General features: G+C 50.6%; 6 protein-coding genes and 1 non-coding gene across 7 annotated transcripts; 3 read left to right on the top strand and 4 right to left on the bottom strand.

The window, feature by feature from the left end:
* Positions 1-141: 141 nt before the first annotated feature.
* BDR25DRAFT_275411 (heat shock transcription factor 2) lies at positions 142-5,994 on the bottom strand (the record flags this gene model as incomplete). Its single annotated transcript, XM_033687494.1, has 12 exons — positions 5,494-5,994; positions 5,422-5,438; positions 5,288-5,360; positions 5,094-5,237; positions 4,105-5,016; positions 3,866-4,055; positions 3,383-3,819; positions 2,418-2,462; positions 2,315-2,371; positions 2,142-2,266; positions 901-2,084; positions 142-851 (listed from the first exon to the last, which is right to left on the bottom strand). Exons 1-12 carry the CDS (start codon positions 5,542-5,544, stop codon positions 142-144), a joined length of 3,945 nt encoding a protein of 1,314 aa, XP_033554735.1. The 5' UTR covers positions 5,545-5,994.
* A 931-nt stretch (positions 5,995-6,925) lies between these two features.
* On the top strand, positions 6,926-8,348 carry BDR25DRAFT_275409 (AhpC/TSA family protein). Its single transcript, XM_033687493.1, has 5 exons — positions 6,926-7,267; positions 7,364-7,481; positions 7,725-7,770; positions 7,894-8,059; positions 8,129-8,348. Exons 1-5 carry the CDS (start codon positions 7,075-7,077, stop codon positions 8,158-8,160), a joined length of 555 nt encoding a protein of 184 aa, XP_033554734.1. The 5' UTR covers positions 6,926-7,074; the 3' UTR covers positions 8,161-8,348.
* A 1,102-nt stretch (positions 8,349-9,450) lies between these two features.
* Positions 9,451-10,991, bottom strand: BDR25DRAFT_308742 (uncharacterized protein; the record flags this gene model as incomplete). Its single annotated transcript, XM_033691030.1, has 2 exons — positions 9,451-10,851; positions 10,908-10,991. 2 exons carry the CDS (start codon positions 10,989-10,991, stop codon positions 9,451-9,453), a joined length of 1,485 nt encoding a protein of 494 aa, XP_033554733.1.
* A 606-nt stretch (positions 10,992-11,597) lies between these two features.
* BDR25DRAFT_308741 (uncharacterized protein) lies at positions 11,598-12,512 on the bottom strand (the record flags this gene model as incomplete). Its single annotated transcript, XM_033691029.1, has 1 exon — positions 11,598-12,512. One exon carries the CDS (start codon positions 12,510-12,512, stop codon positions 11,598-11,600), a length of 915 nt encoding a protein of 304 aa, XP_033554732.1.
* A 1,141-nt stretch (positions 12,513-13,653) lies between these two features.
* Positions 13,654-15,344, top strand: BDR25DRAFT_206786 (uncharacterized protein; the record flags this gene model as incomplete). Its single annotated transcript, XM_033684506.1, has 2 exons — positions 13,654-14,802; positions 14,850-15,344. 2 exons carry the CDS (start codon positions 13,654-13,656, stop codon positions 15,342-15,344), a joined length of 1,644 nt encoding a protein of 547 aa, XP_033554731.1.
* A 1,215-nt stretch (positions 15,345-16,559) lies between these two features.
* Positions 16,560-20,113, top strand: BDR25DRAFT_348198 (uncharacterized protein; the record flags this gene model as incomplete). The annotated part of the gene is made up of 14 exons (XM_033694378.1): positions 16,560-18,366; positions 18,405-18,472; positions 18,514-18,540; positions 18,576-18,698; positions 18,779-18,894; positions 18,950-19,013; positions 19,051-19,073; positions 19,153-19,190; positions 19,244-19,350; positions 19,425-19,684; positions 19,725-19,775; positions 19,804-19,899; positions 19,932-19,990; positions 20,022-20,113. The coding sequence occupies 14 exons, from the start codon at positions 16,560-16,562 to the stop codon at positions 20,111-20,113; spliced, it is 2,931 nt and encodes a 976-aa protein (XP_033554730.1).
* Positions 20,114-20,264: 151 nt separating this feature from the next.
* Positions 20,265-20,336, bottom strand: BDR25DRAFT_t4. Its single transcript has one exon. It is a non-coding gene; the product is annotated as a tRNA-Ala (tRNA).
* Positions 20,337-23,221: the final 2,885 nt, after the last annotated feature.

Raw genomic sequence — 23,221 nt, 5'->3', positions numbered from 1 at the left:
CTGATAACTGAATTCTTCATCATGGCCCACTGACCCTCTCTTGGCGCCTGAATGGCCCAACAATTGAGGAATCACAATGGAGGAATCCCTCGTGGCCACCTCTCTCTCTATCTGTAATTATCAATATCAACCATCTGATGTCTACTCCGAGCCATCGTCCTCTTCGTCATCCTCTTCGTCATCCTCTTCACTCTCCTCTTCCGATGATTGGTTCAGGTAGTCTATCAATTGCTGACTCTTCCCCCTCACTCGCACCATGTCGTCCCCTTCGCTGGACTTCACATCGGCCCACCACTGCAACATGCCTTCCTCCTCTATCACATCCATCTCAACGAGCTTGGTTGCAGCATTCAGAAGGATCGAATCTCCGCTCTCCTTATGCGCGAGGTCTGCCTGCAACAGCACCATGAAGTCCACCTGATCAACTTTGGCTGAGTTGCCCTTGTCAAACATGGTTCGCTCAAGTAGTTCCCTATGGCGTCCAAACACTTGTGCGACCGCGTCCCTCACACTGGTGCCCGATTTGATCAGCTGGGCCATGCGTTTCACAAAGGCCACGACAACGGCGCGTCGAACTTGATGCTCTGATGCGTTGGTACTCATCCGTAGCGAAGTGAGTTCCAGCTGGACGTTTGCAGATTCATGGCCTTCAACCAAAGAGTCGTATATGCTTGCGGCGGCGTCGTGATCAAAATTTGCTGCATGCTGGCTTGCGTGACTGTCGACGGAGCCTATGGAAACAAAGCTTCCTGCTGCTGATCTCTCGTGAGACATCTCGAACTCGCCTTCGGAGTCTGAGTTGAGCGTGGATATTGATTCGGTCGACAGGGAGAGGCTCGCGAGGTTATACACTGCGTACGTTAATAAACTGATATACTTCTGCGCTGTAGTGTGGCTTACCAGGGGCGGATGGTACAAGAACATCTACAATTTCATCATCGTCCTCATCATCTGGATCCTGGAATTCGAATCCGTCCCCACCTTGCCCAACTATTGCCACGTCTGGCTGCCCTTTGTCAAGCTCTTCTCCGTTTTCCCGCTTCCTCTTTGCCTTTGTGATCCTGTGTTCTCCACCGATAGTTATGCCCTCGCTGATCCTGACTCCATACGATATCAGAGCACCAGGCTCAATCGTGCATTTCTTCCCTACCGCCGCCTCATTCGCTATGATTGCCTGTTTGACTTTACATCCGTCTCCAATGCTAGCATGATCCCAGATATATGCCCCATCGATGGTGACGTTTCGCCCGATATTACAGTGCCGCCCAATGATGCTGTTTGAAATGATGCTGCCATCTCCAACACTAGTGCCACGGCCGATGACCGTTTTGGGGTGGATAATACAGTCTCGCGCAAGTATGACGCCTTCCTCTTTGTAGATATTACCTTTCTGTAGTCGATAAGATTGGCCTTGGAGTAGGTTGCTATCCGGGCATAGCGGATACGCCCAGCGTGACACAATGTCTTTACTGACTGAGGCATAGGCATGGAGATTGCGGACTCGCGCTGCGTAATGATCCGTAACTATGTGCGTGTGTATGGTCTTCCCATTAAGTTCGTAGTCTTTCAGCACGCTGTGGAGAAATCCTTTTCGTGGGGCTTGGAAATCGAAGTTGTCACTCCACAAGGCTAGGACATCCGGTGTGCATATATCGATCCCGCAGTCGATCAAGTCTTGTCGTATTTCGATTTCTTGGTGGTTCGAAAGAAGGTCCGGGTCAATGGAGAGAAAATGCCTCTGTTCCCTGTTCGGCATCTGCTCAAAATGAAGGCATCTGTCTTTAGACGGGTTTACGACGAAGATAGGATTCGTGCGTTGCGCCTTGGTCCTGTGTGTTGTTCCAGCTTCCCGCAACACCATTGTCATGATGGCGTTCTTGTCCGCTGCGCGCCGGGCTCGGTGAGCCGCCAGCGCGGACTCAAGGGGTAGATTGCTGACCACATCTCCGTATACTAGCAGGAAGTCACTGATCAGAATACCCCGTGTGTCCAGGTCGCGCATAGCATCTCCAATCGAGTTTGACGAAGATTGGATGAGCTCTAGCTTCGAGAAGGGAGAGGAAAGTGAGGACCATTTCGAATGGCTGGGAAGAATGAGCATATTCCAAATAGCCTGACTGTTCATGGCGCGTCTAGCTTACTTGATATGATTTTCGACCTGCTCCTTGTGCGCTCCACAGAACACGAAGATCTCCTCAACACCGGCGTTGGCTAGAAATTCGAATGTGTATTCGATGAGCGGGGTATTTGCGAGGGGCAGAAGACACTAGAGACTGATCAGAGAGGCAATAAAACGGAGAAGGCGTATACAAACCCGGGGTCGTTCGAGGGTGAAGGGGTTGAACCGGGTCTCAAAGGGATCTGCGAGAATCTGGAGAGTCAGAAATGTAAAAGTTGGAGTGCGACGTGCAACCCACCACTGCTTGAAGCGGCTCGTCCCGCTGCTCCTCGCCCGACTTGGACTTATCATTGCTCTGACCCTTCTTGCCTTTTGGCGGCATTGTGCACGGGGCGTCGTGACAGTTGATCACAATTGTTTTGGAGTTTGGGCTTGGATTTGGCTTGTTGGGTGGTTTTCGGTGGGAGTCAGTGATGAGTCAGTCAGGTACGGCAACGTGCATCATCATACTCCAGGGCTCAAGGATGGACACATAAGGTTTGTGGGGTGGCTTGCGTGCCCGCAGCTCGGGACCGTCAATGATTAAGGTGGACATGGCCCGGTCGTTTATTCACGTGTTTGGGCTTCAAGGCGCAGAGGTCTAGACCCTAATAATCAGGCCATTGCCTCCTTCGGAATGAGCTTAATACAACAGCATTTGGTCTTCGCCATTACAGGAGCAGTTGTGGAACGCAACGTTGGAAAAGCAATACCTGCTCTTCGCTGACTCCAGGCTATACCTCACTTCTCCTTTGCCCCTGTCCTAGATAAGCAGGTTCCAATTTGATATAGTTGTAGAAAATATGACTATTGCGCTTGGGCACTAAGGCATTAAATCAAGTCCCGTGGGCTAGATAGCACGCCATGTTTATGTCTCCTCTCTATCTTAAATATTGATGAAATGGGTATGCCAAATATCTGTCCGTTCAGTCTCCCTATTCTACGACCTTTGAACGACAACATACGGTAAAGAGAGAATGATACAAGCCTGGGGTCGTCATCAGCCCTGGAGGCCTGAGTATCGGAACACCTAACGCCTTGTTGCAAATGAAAGATGTATTCCAGATGATAGACGACTTTAGGGACATGTCTCTGTCCTCTTCCAAAAAATAAAAATAAAAATAAAAATAAAAATAAAATTTTTTCAAACATGTGAAAAGAAATCGTTCATCGTGGCCGTTGCATGGGGTTCATGGGTTGTGGTGGTAGCGGGCCAATATACACTTGTTGACGTTTTGCAGGATTATTCATGTCGTCAGGCCCTCCAGCAATGTCGGAGATTTGCCTTCGATGTCCGGCTTGTTGTCTAGCCTGCATTGTTACCTGTGGAGATGTATTGTAGGCAATGTTGCCTGGCATCGTGTTGACGGCGTAGGGTCCAGCGTGGCCTTGTTGGACCGCTTGCATATACTCGTCTGTGACATTGCTGCCCACTGGTGAGACACCGGGTATCTGATTGGGTGAGTTCCAGTTGCTAGCTGTTACTGGTGACTTCGCAGGAGATTCCTCCTCTTTCAAAACTTGTCTCGTTGTCGCTAACGGCTGAGGGGCCACCATTCCGTCTATCTGCGGACCCGGCTTTTTCAGGTGTGCAAGATGCTTTTCTAACATTTGCAGAAGACCTTCTTTCGTGAAAGGTTTGGGTAGTACATCGTTCATACCTGGATAAGTTAGGGCAAGTGGCTAAGGTTTTCAAGTCGAACCTACCATGTTGGAAATACATGGAAATGTCATCACTTCGAATGTTGGATGTCATTGCAATGATAGGAGTGTGGTCAAATTGGCGGATTAAATGGCAGGCAGAGACGCCATCAAGGTTCGGCATGATAATATCCATGAGCACTAAATCGTATTTCGAGCCCGCGTTCATCTTGTTGACAGCCTCGAGGCCATCGAGCTACAACACATTAGTATCTGGGAGAAAAGCTGAACAACAAAGTACTTACAGCGCTATCGATGGAGCATTGGAAGGCATACAAGAACTTACTACCAATTCGCCGACATGTCGGATCGTCTTCAACAAGCAGGATTTGGGGTGGCCGTACCCACCCAGGGTCTATCTGCGTACTCTTCTTCCTTACCTCCTGGAATCGGTTGTCGGCTAGATCAGCCGGTTTGGTTGGCATTGGATATGGAATGTTGTTGATGTGTTCACTGTACATCGGGTCGATCCCATTCGTTTGCCCAACGGGATAGACTAGGTTGTCCAGATCACCAATTCGCACAGACGTCGAGGAGCTTGCAGATGCGGGTGCACCGCCACGACTCGCTGGCCTAGTTCCTCGCATAAATTCGGGTGGAGGAGTGGTCAACGTGCCATTCATTCGCATGGTGATCTCGTTCATGTGCTCTAGGTTCCTAGGGTTTAGCATTACATCGGCGTTTGTTTCGCTGAGGAGCTTCGAGGCGTGTTGTAGGGGCGAGGCAGGAACGTCCTCTTCAATAGGAGCGGCTTGCGGATTCTGTGTGTCGGCGTTCCCATTCTGGGCCTGGCCACCTGTCTGCCCAAATGGATTCACTACCCTGCTATCGCGGCGCCTTTGGGCATCTATCGAATGTAAAAAGCTCATCACGTTTTGCATCACGTGCTCATGATTGACGACTGTCTTCTGCAACCCAATCACCTCCTGAAGCAGCATGGAATGGTGTATGCTGAGCTCGTTGTACTTTTCCTGGAGGGACTGCAGCTGATGCTGCGTGGCGACTAATTGAGTATTCACCAGATCCATCTGTTGTGTGGGGATCATCAAGTCTTCTGCCGGCTGGTTGGCCTTGCGCGGAGCGGGCGCTTTCCGCCGAATGTTGTCGAGGGCATCTTTGTTGTTCATCTTGAAATCTGGATGTTTGAACTCCCAAGCCTAGAGTGATGGGGTGGCGATGTTAGCTAAGAAAATTCTCGTCGACAAGGCTGGAACCTTAGAAGAAGCATGCTTACCCCAGCGCCATATGGCGACTGACCATTCTCTTCATTGTTGTGCCGCACCTTGTGGAAATCGTACTTGTTCAGCTGTCGGACAAAACTCGCAAAGTTGCTGTGCTTGAAATGCTTCGGGAGGATGTGTTTCGTGAACTTCTCATTCTACGCGTCCGTCAGTCTCGGCTACGTTCGTATCTTGAGCCGCAACGTGCCTCGAGTACGACAAAACTATCCCCTTCGTTGCCCCACCGTACTACGTTCTCGTCTGTCGGGTTCTCTAGCATTCTTCAATGCGTATTAGCGAGCTGTGCGGAGGGTTACGTTCGGACAGCTAAGATCAGCTTACTTATAGAGCTTGCGAACCTACCAGTTTCATCAACATTAGTGTTTGAGGATCAATGGATGGGACAAGACATACAAAGTCGCTGGAATTGCTCGACCCTGAGCCTCCGCCTGTAGTGGACTCCATGGCGGACTGTAGGACTCGAGTTCGGACGGACTACAATACCTCCCACCCACCACCTCGAGATGCAAAAGCTGCCAGATACACGAAATAACGAGGCTCTGTTGCTAGGCAGGTTACGACATATGTAGGGTCACGGTTCTGGGCTCCAAGTAGCCGCGATGGCTAGCGATAGCGGGACGGAGGGCGGGTCGAGGCATCCGCCAGCGTGGTGATGGCGGCGCGTGGCAATTGAGGGTAAGGTACGGGGTCGCAGAAGCGGCACTCATGAACGGACGATGGGGATCGATGGGCAGGCGACGGGATGTTGGGAATGCAAGGAGAGAAGAACGCTGGGCCTGGAGGGACAGAGGAGGTGTAGTTTGGGTGATTAGCGCGGGCCGCCAAGGCAGGTTGAATAGTTGGGATGGGATGTGCAGTGCCGTCACTAAGTGCTAGTGCTCTCTTTGGCTGAATCTGAATCGCTGCAATCGCAGGACATTGGACCAGCAAGCCGGCTGAGCCAAGGCTAGGGAGCGAGGTCAGCTTGGGGCACCAGCGAGTGCGTGCCGAGGGAGGAGGGCAAGGGAACAGCGGCACAGCGGCACAGCAGCGACTGCGACAATGACGAGAAAGGCAGCGGAGCAGCTAACAGGCTCGGGGACAACAAACCTTGGAAGACCCACGAAACGATGCGCGGCGGGATGGGGCGGTACGTGCACACACTCCCCCCAAGCCCTCGAGGACGCCATTCCCATCTCAGCATCCGTCTTCCCGCGGCTGCACCTGCGACGCCCGAAGACGGCATGCAGCGTGTTGCAAGCAGCCAGTTTACTGGTTGCTGATTGCACAGACAGCGACTCTTTGTTTCTAAAGGTTCGGGCTGCTCCTGTGCTGCTCGCCGCCGGATCGGGGCAAGAGGAACCCTCATAGCGGCCAAAAGAAACCCTCCACACTCCACATCATCTCGGCGACGCGATTTGAAATTTAATCGCCGCCGTGATCCCGTAATGCGTAATTTGCAGCAACTGCTCGATAGACTCCATGTGCGCCGCTGCAATCCCCAGCGGCAGGCACATTGACCGCCGTCCCCGACGTCGTCGTCGCGCCGGCCTCGCCTCGTTTGATGGTTGCCAAATGCCATGGGGCCCTGATGGGAGAGGCAAGCGTTGCCACCAGCGGCGGCCAGCGCCAGGCCCCTTGTGTGCCATTTCGCGAAAGCCCATGCGGTCGGTCACATTGCACGCAGCCAGCTTGCACAGATGTCCAGGGCTCCGAGTCCGAGGCAGGGGGTGCCGTAAAAACGCCACAGGTGAGCGTGGGGATTTTTCGCAGATCCTACCCAGCCCGAGATCGCTTTGATGCAGCCTGTTGTCCGCAGATCCTGGGCCGCATCCTTCGCCTTCACCTGTGACCTCCGCCATACAGCTCCACCATATAGCACAAGATTCAGCTGCTGTCAGTCACACCGCTGCATCTGCACAGAACAAGCTCCACCGTCGACGCCGCCACTCGCCCCCTCTCCAATTCGCCTTCGCGCCACTACTTACGACAGCGATGTTGGCAGCTCGTCGTCTGTCGTTGACGCGGCCACTCGCCTTCCGCTGTCTCGCTTCTCCCTTCCACTCCTCCGCTCCCGCTCAGGTGCAGGTCGGCGACAGGATCCCGCATATCAACCTCATGGAGGGCTCGCCGGGCAACAAAGTCAATCTCGCCCAGGAACTGAAGAAGGGAAAGGGTCTGATCATCGGTAAGCGTCCGCAAAAAATATCAGCTATGAACCTTGAATTTAAAAACAATACTAAAAAGAAGCATTATCAGCGAGCGGATTACTAACCGCGTTCAGGAGTGCCTGCCGCCTTCAGTCCTGCCTGTTCAGAGAGCCATATCCCAGGCTATATCAACTCTGCCAAGCTCAAAGATGCGGGCTCCGTGTTCGTCGTGTCTGTCAATGATGCATTTGTGTATGTGTGCAGCAAAAGTTTTTACCAATTTTTTTTTTTTTTAAATCTGTCCCCTTTGTAAAACTAATGGCACATCCGGTTCGGGTTGAGTCTTGGCAGTCCTTGTGCGCCAAGATCTCAAAAGAACTTTACAACTCTTCCTCTCAGCGTTCCTTTTCTCACCAAACACGGTTTGCGTAAAACCCAATTGCTCCTTATTCTCCGCATGTGCGATTGCCGAAAGATGGAGCTAACATGGTCCAGCATGAAGGCTTGGGGCAAGATCCTTGACCCGTCCAACACAAGCGGTGTATGTCGTGACCCTTTTTCATCTGAGGCTCCAATCCTGCAGCAAAGCAACATATTGTGTATCGTCTGCAGGATTCTAGACCCTTTCTAGAAAATTGGATCGGCAGCTAATCCCAAACCCTAGATTCGCTTCCTCGCAGATCCTGGACTGAACTTCACCAACGCACTCGACCTCTCTTTTGATGGTAGTGCAATCTTTGGGGGCCACCGTGGAAAGCGTTATGCTTTGTTGGTTGAGGATGGCTTTATCAAGGAGGCACATGTCGAGTCCGACAACACAGGTTTAGACGGTAAGTAAGCGATGATTTAAACTTTCTTCTTGGGTAGGGGTAGTGTTGTGATTTGCTAAACATGCCCAGTGTCTGCCGCAGGAAATGTGCTCGGTTCTTGAGGCACCATCACTTCCCATCCCCTGACTGGGTTTATTTGACCATGTATGGTTGTCTGAAGAAGCGATCATTTCATGATTCACACCAACGTGAGACGTCTTGGTGGGTCAGGATCACCATAGATGGAGTGGCGTATTGCTGTGGCTACAAGGTAGTGCTCTAACCTAATCTACCAAATTAGCAATTGCCCTTGCAGTTCCTGTCTTTCATCTTGACCAAAACTATCAACCTTCTAGCATAGCAAGCATCGCCTATAGTTCGAATCCATGTGAACTTTTTAAAGGCGTTATAGAGTAAGGCAAATCTTTCTCAGGCATGATTTTACCACTTCTGAGATGTCTTATACACGTAACAAGACACTTACAGGTTGTCTTCATGGTCGGTGTAACACTTAGGCACTCCCACTACCGTCTTCGCTTTGCTACAACTATATATAGATCAATTACTAATAAAGCCACCACACACCCAAAATGTCAATTAAAAACGGGTAACGGTCTAGAAAAAATTACTTCAAGGAATTAAGGTTGCAGGCTTGGTAGTCCGTCCTACCGACCTTGCTTCATTGTACAACAACTGTTGTCAACGGTTGTGCCTGACGTCCGGCACCAGCATCTTCGATAAACAACAAAACGCACCGTCGTTATTCATAGCTATGTAATGAGGATGGGGGTTGGAAACGGCCGGACTCCAATCGTGGAGATAGATCGCGAGTAGCGCGATAATGCCATGCGATTAATAACGAGCCCAATTTCCATGTCTCCAACTTCATGGGGGATGCGATGGATGATCAATAGATTCTCCCAAAGAGCCTGGCAAGTGATTGGTGTCCACTTCAGTGGTTTGCGTGGAGATCTTTCATTTCCGGCAATCCAGGAAATATGAAGATCCAGTACCCACTTGTGTTAGCTCAAGGTGAGTGGGTCTTTGTTGCGTCCAATCGAGTGGCACTACATACGCTACTCTTAAATGGATCTTCCCAAACACCAATGTTGAGATCGCCCCTCGCTGCATGTTGACTAAGCAGTTCAAACTCCACATTCCAATGCTCGATGTTAGTTCCAAATCCAGAGCCTGTCTAACGATGACGATGAGTATTGATAAGTTATCGTAGGTAACTAGACACACCTCGTGACGAGAGAGTGGCGGAACGTCAGCGCCGAAATACTCGGCTTCAAGTATTAATTGTATTATGAGTTGCTACTAAAGCGAGAAGGAATATGTTTCTCATCGAACGCCATATGTCTTGAAGGAAAGGTTGAGAAGATCCAGGGAAGACTTGACACAGCTAGAGGTTACGCATTGTGATGAAATTCCCCAAAAGTCGCTACCTCAACAACGCTGTCACTATCCTGGTTGCAATCCCCAATTTCTTCTCCATTATTTCGAAAACTTCTGCGAGAGAATACTGGACATAAATCTGGAGTTCGAACGAGCATGCTCTTTCTTTTATCCAGCTTGTCAACACTGTCCTTAGACCAGGGCTCCTCTACCGCACTCCCAACATCGTTTGTTCCGTGAGCGCTGTTCTGTTGGCTTTCCCAATCCAGTTTTTCCATCATTGAGTCCTCCTGTGGCATTGTATTTATAGAAGCCTTCCCAAAGTATCTACTGGGCTTTGTCTGAAAGGTAGTTATGATAGCATCTTCAGAGGAAAGCGGAGCCAAGAGCCCAGGAGACGAATGTGTGGTGTGGTTCACAAGAAGTGCATGAGCTGGGCTTAGTCTTGTCTCGTCTAGAAACTCTTTGGCAGTCAGGTATTCTCCTCTGCCGTCCGCCTGGAGTGGGCTTGTGGTGAGCGCAGAGGTGTGCCGAATCTCTGGAATTTCGTAGGGATATTGAGGCGGGCTCCTAATTGTGGGAGTGGAGTTGTTTCGACGCAGATTGAGGACCGAATATGGTGGAAAAGGAGAAACGATGTTGTCGGCTCGTCGAGGCACGGATTGGGTCCTGCGAAGTAGTAAAGTCGGTGGAATTCGTTGTCTCGTGTGCAGAAACGATGTTATGTTCTTGGCTGGACTGCGTCGAGTTTGGGTGATGTTATCTGACTGGTGCCTATGGGGATATATTGATTTGCGTCCGGTAGGAGTACTGAAGATATTGTCCAGGAAGAGGCGATTGGGCCGGCGTCGTGGTGCTTTGGAAAAAGAAGGCTGGCAGATCCATCTTGACAAGAGCCCTTGCCCAGAGGTAGAGCTTGAGCTTGAGCTAGAGATAGATGCTCGTCGTTCGTCGTGGATTTGGGGATAGGTGGGTCCGTCACTCCCTTCTCTTTTATCTGTGCCTCCACTAGGACAAGGCTCTTCGCTTCGCGATGAAGATGTTTCGCGAAGATGTTTCTGGATTCGGCGCTTTTTACTGACCTGCTCCGCTACCCTTTCTTCGAGACAAGGCCCGTAGTATAGGCCAGGCCAAGGCGACGCTTCCGAAGGGCATGGAGCGTGGTGCCCTGCAGCCGGAGAAAAGCGATACTGAGCATGTAATTTCAGTGAAGTGGCAAGCTCTGGAAGCTTTTGACCACATAGGGGAAGACTCTCGGCACTTGAACTTGGAAGTAAGGTGTAACAGGAGGCCAGCAGTTGAAGAGCAATAAAGTGAAGGAATATGTAGGGATGTTCTGTAGGTTCTACCACTGTAGGTGTTGAAGAGCGGGATGCCGAAAGTTGTGAAATGAGTGCTTCAGGCAAAGGAACAAGCTGCGGCCGTCAGGATCTTAAACAGCTAAAGCAAAACGAGCTAGGACTTTACTCACTTTTCGAAGCCTCCGTGTGGGAGAGATCCAATTGACATCCCGGCCGTTTAGATCCAGCCAATCGGCAACCTCTCCCATCATCATGTCGTTAGTTTTTAATGCGTTGCGATTGATGTGCGATTGTTCGATCTCTTCTTTTCGAAGTGTAAAGGTCGAGCTCTCAGGCAGTAGCCTATTATCCAACAGCAAGTTAAGAGGACGACACCGGAGCTCTTCGTCGAATGGTGGGTTTGGTAGGATACCGATACTTATATTGTCATTGCGAGAACGACGAGAGTGAGTTGACGCAAGCATCTTTGAGGCTGCTTTGTTTTTGAATGTCTACGGCATAGGGCTTCAGTAGGATGTATGTAGGGTTCTGGAGGACAGTAATAGTGTACAAGGAGCGGTAGAGCCAGCATGGGGAATGTGGGCATGCATAGCCGGCGTTCCAGAGAAGCGGGCACTTGAGAGGATTGATAGTAAACCAGGGTATCTGATCAAGGCGGTGGAGGTGAGGTGCGATTGTCCTAGCATAGAAAGAGCCTTCGGGATGACACCTAACCGGCTACTGGAGAACAGAGATAGTGGTACAACGGGGCCGAGATCGGATATAGAGACAGTAGCCGTGAAGGGCATGTTATCGAGCTTAGAATACAGATGGCCCAGTCTAAATCGAGTCCCGGATTCATGACGTCTTGGTGTTCAGTGCTACTGGAAACCTGATCCTCTCGGGCCGCTCGACTCAGACTCCTCCGCAATATTCAGGTGGTTGGCCATGCTAGAATCAAGAGCCCCGACAGGCATCTCGCTGATAGACTTGGTGACATGGACTGATACTTGAGATGGCTTCGCTGTCTGCTCGGGCTCCTGGTCCATCAAGTCCTCCATCACAATATCTTCGTTTGATTGGGATGCAGCTCCATCGAGAGTTGCAGACACCACTCCCTCTCTATCAACGACGAGCCGAGAGCCTTGACATGTTCTGGAAACCACCAGCCTCGACTCACCTCTTCTCGCCTTTACTTGATTGAACTTTGTCAAAAATTCTGAGGGGGTTGGCCGCCTCTGCTCAGTTGGTACAGTATCTACAGACAAATCCATTGCATCAACGGTCGTGCCTTCGTCGCCTTCACCAGGATCGAATAACTCGTCACGCGGTCGCAGTCGGGCAGTCGTAGCCATCAGTCGCGTAGAGCTAATGGCAAGAAGGTCGACCGAATGCAGTGAGCGAAGAGGGTTCTCTGGAAATGTTGTATCCGCACCTCGTTTAACGAATAACATGTCAGTTCCGATGGTTGACGCCCATTTACAACTAAGGAGCTGGCCGTTGTACGTGACGAGTGGATTGAGGGTGTGAAGACCAGTGATCTGCATCTGGCCGACGTTTTCGGTATCTTGGTGATCTGGAACTTGGGTCACAGGTTTCGAATTCCCTTTCCTACCCTTGACCTCTCTCAACCGGTTGTGCAGGATGACTGGGCGGCGCCCGCCCGCGCCTCGAGAATAAGGCGCGGGAGCACCTTCTCTGTCTGGAAGATTGGACAGATCAAGCGTGATGTAGAAGTCCTCTGTCTTACTCTGGTCGTACTCGTACTCCCACCCGTCCTCGTCCGATCGCGACATGGTGGTTGGTTGTCAAGTGCGATGTCACGGGTTCGAAGAAATCCATTCCGGCTTCGGATAGATTTAGGGTCTTAGCGCCCTCGTCCTCCACTCTAGAGCCTATCCTTGATCCTTCGCCCTTTATGCCATGGTGCGAATAACATAGCGCATGCTACCGAGCAATGAGTTTACTACAAGAAGAGGCGAAAGAGACCAACACCTGTGATGCTGAGGCTCCGACTGTGAAGGCCAAGCTCATCTGCACCTAAATAAGCTCCATCGTGCATCACTTCTCGAGTCTTATCGGGCTTAGCCGCGACGTATGCCAAGCGCCCACGGTTCCCTGCATTGTTGCAAACACCGAGCTGAGCTGTCTGTCTTGACTGCTCCCTTGGTCCTCAATCCTCATGTTTTCGCACAATCACCCGCTATCCCTTTGATGTTTCGCATCATTGCATCGCCAGGTACCGTACAGGGAGCTTTGCACTTCTCTGCTGGGTCGGTAGGGGATCCAAGTTACCAGTGAGTTTGACTCCGCAAAAGTCCGGCGCATTGCAAATCCAAGTCATCATGTGTACTGCTCCGTCATCCCCATCTTTTCACAGTTCTATCGCCTTCCGATGCTCCCCTTAGCTGAGAACGGCTTGCCGTTATCTCCACGCCCATTTCCCTGACGTAGATCTTCCGCGGGCTTCCACGAGCTACCTCCATACTCGCTCGGAGTATTGGCCTCTGCGCGTCCTCAAGTATCCTTTGTCAGCCCCGGGACCTTCGGCAGCCCTATTCCCTACCGTATATGCCGAATTTCCTCTTCGTCCCTAATTGGTCATGAGCTAATCATTCGACGCCGTTGCCAGTGCCCATCGTGCCTTACCTGGTTAGTAATGGAGGCGGCCAGGTGCCCCTCCGAGGTTTCCTACCCTCACTATCCTCTCCCCCTTCGATATCTTCCGCCCTCATTCCCACATACCCTCCGGTAGCGGTATATCCCACTCAATCCCCCGACGATACCCCAACTGTTGCGCCGGACGTCTCCCACGAGGACCCTAGACCTACTATCGACATCCCTATAGAATCTCTTTCGCATGAAATATCGTCGGGACAAACTCCTACATCGTCTTTCGCTTCCGTTGGCGGGTCTACCAACACCTCATATACGCAGATGAAGGGCCAGAAACCTGCAATTGCCGCTGCCGGAACATTCTTAAGCCTGTTTACGTTCTCTCAAATATACCAAAAGGCAGTGTTCCCAAAGATAACACCCATCTCAGAAAGGTTAGAGGAGAAGCACTGGGTTGCATCTTCGAACTCTTGGTTGGATAGGAAAGTCTGCAACTGGTTTGGGTTCTGTGGTCTTGCTCACCTGAACCAGTCTCGGTGGACGGACAAGAAAGCCAAAGGTAACCACAGAAAGCAGCAGAGGCCGTGGTCTGGGGTTAACGAAGACGTGGATAGCATTGACCTTGACACATTTTGGACAAGTGCTACCACTAATCCCGAAGACTGGTCAGAGGAAGAACGAATCCTGCGGGAGATTCCCGAATACGTCTTGGAGCATGCGCCTTACATTCACCTCTACTCTGGCGAGGAGTTTTGGCCGTGTGACATTGCAGAACACCTGATCCACACAACGCCACATCTAAATTATACTCCTTTACAGGCCTCTTCCGATCACCCCAATCTCACGAACCTGAATGACCTTAACAGATGGGGTCGATTCGTGTATCTTCAAAGCGATGACAATGTGGAAGAACGCCCAGAATGGCTCGGTGGCGAAACGAACATCCCCAACATTCCGGATCCCGATCCCTGGGCTAAATGGGATGAACAAATCGGTCAACGTTTCGAAGAAGATACTGATGCTGAAGGGGAAGATTGGTGGGAAGTAGGCGTTGGGGATACAGTAGACAAGGGAGGCATCCGACCCGTCTCAGGACCTATCACTGAACCGGTTACTGTTCCCACCAACACTGCTGAAGGCGAAGATCTTTTGCACAAGATTGACAAACAGTGGCAGCCAGAATTAGCTCGTCGCAAACTCGGAAAAGAGATTGTTGGTGGTAGAAGCGGTGCGCCTGCAGTGCTCATCGTCGTCGACAAGGGTGATGGCGTTGTGGATGCATTCTGGTTCTTCTTCTACAGCTACAATTTGGGCAACACCGTCTTCAATGTTCGATTTGGAAACCACGTGGGTGACTGGGAGCACACAGTTGTGCGATTCCAGCATGGCAAACCAAAAGCAGTGTTCTTCAGCGAGCACAGCTTTGGTGAGGCATACACCTATGAGGCCGTGGAGAAAATTGGCAAAAGGGTAGGTTTGCCATGCTGATTTAGGTGGTGTTAACTAATCTTGGACAGCCCGTGGGATACTCCGCTACTGGAACGCATGCAATGTATGCCACAGCTGATACTCACCCGTACATTCTACCAGGGGGTATTCTCCACGACGTCACGGATCGCGGGCCGCTCTGGGACCCTCTTCTTAATGTGCATTCATTCACCTATGACTACACGAATGACACTTTGCGCAGCTCTAATGTCACACCACATGCACCAATAGGTTGGTTCTACTTTATGGGCCACTGGGGGGACAAGTTCTACCCACTCAGCGATCCGCGACAGTACCGCTTCCTTGGGCAATACCACTATGTTAACGGACCGCTGGGCCCTCGATTCAAAAACCTTGGTCGAAAGCACGTTTGCCAAGGGAACGGCGAGTGTTTGATCAAGGCTTGGGTCGGGCCGAAGCGAGCCCGACGCATGAGACGCTTCCCAGGAGTAGGTGAAGGCGAAGAAATGAGCGAGGAGGACGTGCGGCGATTTGTCGGGCCGGAACACGAAGACACTGCATGATTATTGATAGACTGGATAGAACGGCTCCATGGTGCTCTACGACACTCATTTTTGCTTTTGCCAAGGGCAATGTTAGAGGGAGTCAGATGGGGCCACGTCTCCAGGGCGTTCAAGGGCGCTCTTTAGGGACGGATTCGCCAACGGAATTTTGGATAACGACTACAGACTGTACCATGCTGGCCAACCCACCAGTTGAGGGGGGTTGGCGTTACGGGATACCTATGAATGGAAGTTGATATTCTTCTGACCATGGACCGGCGTAGTGAAAGAAAGGTTCTTTGACGTGTTGCACAAGGCTCCAAGTGAGCATCACGGCTGAACTAGACGGTTGCAAGCCAACAAAAGCAGCATGAGGCTGTAGATGTGGACACAAATTCCGGATTGGGTGACCGGGGCTAGAAAATCCAGCCTTAGGAAGGCGTGGGCAGGGCGCGATGATGTCGTAATAGGGAGGGAAGATCAGCTTACGCCGATACAGGTATGATGCACAGCATGCCGAGCGGCGGCATAATTTCGGGGCGTTTAGAGTTTTCTTGCTTTCTCATCGAGGGCTCATCTCATCATCAATAAGAGGTATGGCGAGAGGGGGAGCGGTACCGGTCTTGGCATGGCGTAGTGGGATGCATTTGACGCCTCGTGAGATGAAGGCTAGATATCAGTGAGCTTATCGCCGTCAGCCCAACACTCTCGAGCACCGCAGCTACGCCGCCGTCACACCCCCCCTGATCAGCTCAACAGCGTTTTGTTCCATATCGAAGCGGCCCGGGTCTATAGCTATTGCACTTTATTTTGCTCTCTGTTTAGCCAGCTTCAAATTATCCTTCCTTTGTTTCCCCGGTTGCTGCTCTTGTGACCCGGTTGTCTGAAGCGAAGACACATCAGACATCATAGCGGGCTTAGCGCGGACCAGTGCAACGTCCAAAACTCAAGCTCCAGATCACCCATCGCCCCATCACCAGACCAACACACGACTCTCCCCCACGGGAATCTATCGGGAATCTCGCAACAAGACATGAGTGCGCACACTTGATGTTGTGACACCAGAACTCGCGACGCGGGCCCTTCACCGCATTCCTGCTTCCTTACTTCCCTGCTTCCCTAATTCCTCCCGCCCCGTATCACTCCTCCCTCGACCCCTAGACTCCTCCAACCCTAATTGCTCGACTTTATTACTACCATTGAATCTTGACACTCCCTCCGCGACAATCTTCCACCATGGCATTCCGCCAACATCACCGCCCCCAGCCTTCGCGACAGCTCTCCTTCCATTCCCCAGAACGGCCAGCCGAAGTCGGACCTGTCTCCTCACCACAGCGGAAGCGGTCCTTAGAGGAATCGGAAGAATGGGTCCTCTTCTCTCCTATTGCGCCCGAGTCTACTACCACCCGCACGCAGACCACCTCGACCGAGCGAACCCCGCGCACCGCTGGCCTGTCGCGCCTCAGTGACTTTGGCTCCCTCGACACCGCCGCGCGTTCTGACCAAAGTGACAATGACGACATTACTTGTCAAGGGACTGAAGCAGAAGAAGGAGAGGACTTGGATAGCTTGGATGATGGTCTGCACGCATTCCATGAGCCTTCCGAGTACGGCGCATCGGCCAGCCGATTACAACAGAGTGGCGACACAGTCCTACCAACACACGATGGACTGGGTACTTTCCAGCCCGGCGCATCAATGCAGGAACACCTGTGGCAGTTTGAGCGACAAGCACCACGGAGACGACACACTCGCCGGCGATCTAGTGTCCAGCGAAGGCTCGATGCCTTAGAGGAGGCGGAAGAAGTGAATCACGAGCATGATCGGCGGCAGAGGATTGAGAGGTGGCGGCTAGAGCAAAGCAGGGCGCTGCTAGAGGAGATTGAAAGAGAGAGTAGGCGCAGGCGAAGAATGAGCATGGTGAGCGTTGCGCGGAGCCGCACCGATAGCGCCCATCAAGATAACCGAATTTCGGCCGCTTCCCGGGCAGCTGCCTCTATTTCTGATAGCCAGAGTGAGTCATCGGATGACAGCACAGAGAATCTTTCCTTCTGGCAGCGGCTCACAAGGAGAGTGATCCGGGACTTGATGGGGATAGATGAGGATACACTCTCTGTCATCTTTGGCGAATCTCTACCGGAGGAAGCCTTGTCCGCCCCTCAACACGCTCCGGAATTGAGATCACCTGCCGCCACTACAGTACAGGCCCTGGACATATCTACCTTTCCTGGCGAACCGTGGGAACATAGACTTTTAGAGAGGGTTGCCCGAGAGCTTGGCATCCTAGTTCACCAGTTGTCTGAACACCCAGGGGCCTTCTCCGCCTACCGAAGCGCACAGGAAGCTCCAGAATATGCAGGAATCACCTCGAGCCGATCTACTTCTATACTTTTAACTGACGTTCCGCCACTGACAACCCCGCAATCCTCTATTCCTTCCCCTACCGCCGCTCTCTTCGCACCTTCTCTTCCAAACCAACAGGCTTCCAACATGTACAGTGAGGCTTCATTATGGGGAATCGAAGAGGAACCGGAGGCGGACCCTTTAGTATCTTTTCATGTCCAGCCACCAGCCCCTATCCCAACCGTAGCGGAAGAGATGGCGCGTGAACGAGAATATTGGGAACGGGAACTGGACGTCAAGATGGTGTTCAATTTTCTAGTCAAACGCTTCTCCTCCCGCCGATCCAGTGTCTCGTCCCAAACTCGGAGAAGCATGAGTGCGCCTCCGGGCCAACCCCGAGCCGCGACAGCGATCGACAGCGATTCCGTATCCGCCCGAAGGGCCGCGATCATTCGACAACACCACCCTTTAGTCAGTATCGCGAGTAGGACTGCAGATCGTGTCCTACCGTCGTCATCAAACCCCCGCGAGAATCGAAGAAAAGAGCTAATATATCGACACCAAACTTCACTCAGGAATCAGGTACTAAGGAGTAGCTCGTCATGCGCTAGTCAAAGCACGAAGAAGAGCAAGCGCAGTGCTGGAAGTGGACGTAATTACTGGGACCTCGGTGGGAGTGCAAGTGGAAGTGTTCTAGCCGGTGAAGTATAGACAAATTACGATAGACATGGGCAACAGTTATCACAAGATCTTGGTGGATAGACTGGAATTTGGGTAATGACATTGGCCCATTGGTTAGGCCGAGCGTTGCATGAGGCACGGAATTGTTGTAGTTGCTGGTGCATAGAGCAATGACCCGAGCAACCAAGCGTGGGTGTATGGGTTCCAGCATTCACGTCGCGTTAGTAGGCTGTCTTTGGCGTTTGCGTGGATTTGGTTTGGTTGGATCCTTTTCGATACTCTCACTCTATGTTTTTAGATACCACGTGGATGTATGAGGGAATTTGGAGTGGTATGAGCATGATGCATGATGTATTATTATAGTATCTCCATTCCAAATAATCATATCTTTTAATTATCCGCGCAGCACTCTATCTATCTGCATGGATGAGGAATGCTTGTTCGTCCCATTCATAATAGGCATCATCAGGCACAAATCTGGTTACATGGCTGTAAATGCTGCGGACTTACGCCTTATTTCCCTGAAACTTAAACTAGATGACGAATTGTGTAATTGTTGTCCTACATCTTGGCAACAAGTGTACGTGGATGTTAGCAATGAGGGCGTGGAAGGAGGGCTTTCACATCACTTCTTGGAAGCCTTCCATGGTTACAGGCAGTTGGGCAGTTGCAAAGCCTAGCACATGGCCACATCACCCTCTAGCACTGCGCTGCTATCACGACGCAGTCTCATATCCGCATCTAAGCAAGATTAAAAACTGCATTTTTCACCTGCAATATTTGAATCAATACGGGAGACGTCCAGTTTTGAGCGCACTGGAGATATGAATCTTCACCCAATACGTGGATGATTTATCAATCAATTAGTTGATGCAACCTGCAAACCAGCCCTCAAGGTCAAGCAGAGTGCGCAGCTCTCTTACCGCAGAAGCAATATTGCTACATGATCCTATTCGAATCCCTCAGCTTTATTTCGCCCTCCCTCGGCCTCCGGTTCTTCCACGTAAAGTTGTTGCGTTTGTGCGCTTTTCTTCCGTCAACCACTTAATCCATTGCTAACTCTTGTTGAACTCCTAGCATCCGTTTCTTTTACATATCCCCTTTATTCTCTACTCCACCAGGAGCCCAGGGCTATCTCGCCTCATCTCCAGCTCCTCCGGTCTTCTTTCAGACATCAGCTCGTCTTTAAGAAAAAAGCCCTGCTCTCCTCCTTCACAAACTGTAAAATATTTGGGCATTGTCAAGGAGACCATAGACAGCATTCCAGCTCCGTCACAGCTGCGGTCGATCAATGAAGGAGATGATCTCAACAAGATAGAGTTTAACCTCTCCGGTCTGTCAGAAACCTAGGGGTCGAAGAATGCGGGTTTGTTAAAGAGGTCAAAGACACAACGACATCCCAACACAACGCCAGAAAGAGCTGATGGAGTTGAAGGCCTAGACCTTCCCGGTGGAGTACCGAGCCGGGGTGGAAGACTCATAATCCGAAGCCTTCATTAGTACTACACGGATACTCTACATCCAACGACGGCCCCGAGGATTTCCGAGGCCCGTTTATTGTCAAGACTGACATCTAGCTTTTAGTGCGACAGTACCACTATATCACGCTCACCCTGACGACTTCCTACTCCCTAATCAGGCTAGTGGACGGCGTGGCAACATGAACTTGGGTAGCAAATGAAGCAGGTGCTACAATCGTAACGGCCCGATATGCTAGCTCAAAAGGAGAATTAGACGATCTGGAAGATAGCGGTTATGATATATAGAATAAGTAGCCAACTATGATGTTCAATCCCTAAATTGATTGATGCGATGCCTTCCACGCGCTTTTGTACAATCTTCGTAACGCTAAAAGTTTAGGAGAATTGTTGATGCCTTTTACCTACCACAAATAGGCAACAAAAAGGTAAAAAAGATTGGACTTGCTGGGAATCGAACCCAGGACCTTTCCCATGCTAAGGGAAAATTATACCACTAAACCACAAGCCCGAGCATGTAACTTGCTTGATTTATACCTTATTTGCTTGTTAGTATATTTATATACTCATTCCAGTTTTATGTACTGGAATTGGAATCAGACCTTTTCGTGCATTATCGCTTCTGCTTTAGAGGGGCTTAGGTAAAATTTCACAAAACTTCGGTTCCGTAAGCGAACGGAAACTCCCGAACTCCGTAAGCGAGTCGATTCTATGTTCCTCTAACGGACGCTTGTCTCTATCTTCTTGCATCCTGCGTGTTCTTACCCTCGATAGGTCATTTCTCAGATATTGCTGCTGGGCAACAGGAACCAACGTCTCTCGTGGATGCTGTACGAGCTTACAAGGACAAGATGAAGTGCATAACAACACTGTAGAAAAATCTGTAGCTATATTTCCAACAATTATAAGAGCGCAATGATAACAGCAGCTTGAATTGTCGTTATTCACCCTTCCCTAGAAGAAGAGGCGGCAATTGTGATCCTCTTGTTACGTATGAGATTACCGCAGGATAAAAGTAACCAAGTAAAGGCACAGAAGGAGTGCTGAGACTTACAGAAGACAAAGTTAGGGAACACGACAATGCGCGGGCGACCTTGGGTCAGCAGTCACGTGATGATGATCACCCAGCTCCTGCCTTGGAAAGTGTAAGCCAAGCACACATGATGGATTGCAATGATCGAAAGAATCATAGTGCAAGCCTGTCACGAACAGACTCAAGCTTGGCCAGACGCGCCCTTCTAGGAGCTAGGCTTAAAGCCGGACCGTATGTGTCTATGTAGGACTAGACCGGACAAGGAAGGACTATCCGAATGCAGCAAGAGGGAGAACCAAGAAATAACATATATATAATGGCAATGAAACTCTGTCCAGAAGGGCAGCAATTTGACTTACGGAGAAGAGCAAGTTCAGCCTATCTTCCAGTGTATTGCACACACCCATATTTTTGACAAAGCCATATTCAAAAGAGGACGAATACCTCGCTTCCGAAACTCCATTTACATTAATGAGAACCCCATAACTGCCGGATCATTCGCTAACCGCACGTATATGTATTCAGTAGAACAGGAAAAGGGGGCATGTGATATATATGTTGAGTTTCAGGGATTGCCTTCTATTGCTGCTATTGTAAGCCATGATGGTAATGAAAGAGCCTACACAGGTGTGAGAGTTTTATGCGCGTGTATTTATATGGCTACGTACCCCTAAGAATATAGGCTGTTCCTAGACAATAGCTAAATATGTCCTACTGCACTACTCTTCTCTAATTCAGATGCGAACTACGAAAATTGCCCACCCACTGTCTGATGCCATGCTTAACCAAGGAAACACAGAGAAGCGATGCATTACCGCAGAATAGAGAACCTTGGGTTAAGAAGTGGGCCAGTGAGCCAATTTCTGTTTCGAGTAGCAAAAGGTCAACCTTTTACTAAGTACAGCAGAAGGATATATGTAGGCGGGTGAATGTACGTGCGACAGTTTCAAGACATCGCATTAGCATAGCAGTTCCAGCATCGTGCCTTTCTTAATCAGCAGCGTACTAGCAGAGGCATGTGTAGGAGAGGCTCACATTGTGTTCGGTTCGGAGATAGGAAAGGGGATCTGCCGGAAGTTTTGCTAGTTGAGTTCCTCTTCTACGCTTACTGTGTCCTGCTGGTTTGGGTGTAGACGTCCGGCGTCTCTTGCAAATTGGATGGTGGCTCTGACAGTTCACGTTTGGCTCCTATCGCTTGATCAGCTCGTCGATATTCTAGCCTCATTCTTATCTGCTCGGTCAGTCTCCTAGCGCATACGATAAGTCTGAATTACTGTCTATGCTATTACCTTGCTTTCTCTCCCTGCGGTGTCTCTCTTCTGCAGAGGAAGAAGAACTGCAGTATTGATTTTGTAGGCCCGCAATTATAGGTAGCCGTCTAGGGCACGATGAACTTGTGCATTAATTCCTTTGGAAATGTCTTACCAGTTGTCAGCTGCTAATACAACGCTGCAGACTTGTCTAGACCCAGTGCCATTGTTTATTCAAAGCTTCTTCACTGTCTCTGCGACCGTCTCTTGACATTCACTGGCCCCCTAGCTTTGTATTGATTGCAGCGCAGATTGCGAGTTAGAGAAGATTTGTATACGGGAGGCGGATTGTACAGATCGTTCCTTGCCGAGACACACATGAGGGATCTTACGGCTAGCTAGCTAGCTGCCTTGCTGATGGCTGGGAGGTCTGTGAGGTGAGCATCGGTCTGGTTTAAGCTTGCCACTATCTTTGATATTGATACGTCTGACGTGGTAGCGTATATGCCAATTCTCACCCTGTCGTTGGACATTGATGTATCAACGTGGATATCAACCCGTCCTAGCCTTACCCACCTGGCCTACTTTATCCGCCAGGTGTGCCCAGTACCGCAGTTCTTTCTACGCGTCACCCCGAGGATCTTACAGTAACCATGGACATGGGTGGGGTCTCTTTTCCTTTGAATCGGAACAGTGCAGTTGCGTGTCGACCTATATCTTTGTACCTGGCAAGGTGGATGAAAAACGTCTTTGTGGCTTCGAACTCAGCGCCGCTAACGTTAGTGCGTTCCCGCTGCTCCAACATTGATACAACCTCTTCCTTCCCATTTGCAGCTTGCCTGCGTGAACAGAGAGAAGGGCCGGCCCACTCCTGCCATGGGTACATATATACCCCCGGCAGCTCCATAGCATTTGTCGACAACTACTCGGCATGGATAGTGGGCTCATCGTCAGAGGAAAACGCGCGGATCACCCAGGCCCTGCACGTGACGCGGCCAAGAAAATCATGAGCGGCTCTCGGTGGAACGTAATTCCGACTTCCAATCCGTGAACCAACTCTTATTGGTTAAATAGTGCCAGCAAATCCTAGCGTCAGCTGCACCAGCATTCTCA

Source organism: Lindgomyces ingoldianus, assembly GCF_010093535.1.
Source record: "Lindgomyces ingoldianus strain ATCC 200398 unplaced genomic scaffold BDR25scaffold_1, whole genome shotgun sequence".
Taxonomy (NCBI): Eukaryota; Fungi; Ascomycota; class Dothideomycetes; order Pleosporales; family Lindgomycetaceae; genus Lindgomyces; species Lindgomyces ingoldianus.
The sequence above is the reverse complement of the archived record's forward strand: the minus strand, read 5'-3'. Positions and strand labels throughout refer to the sequence as shown.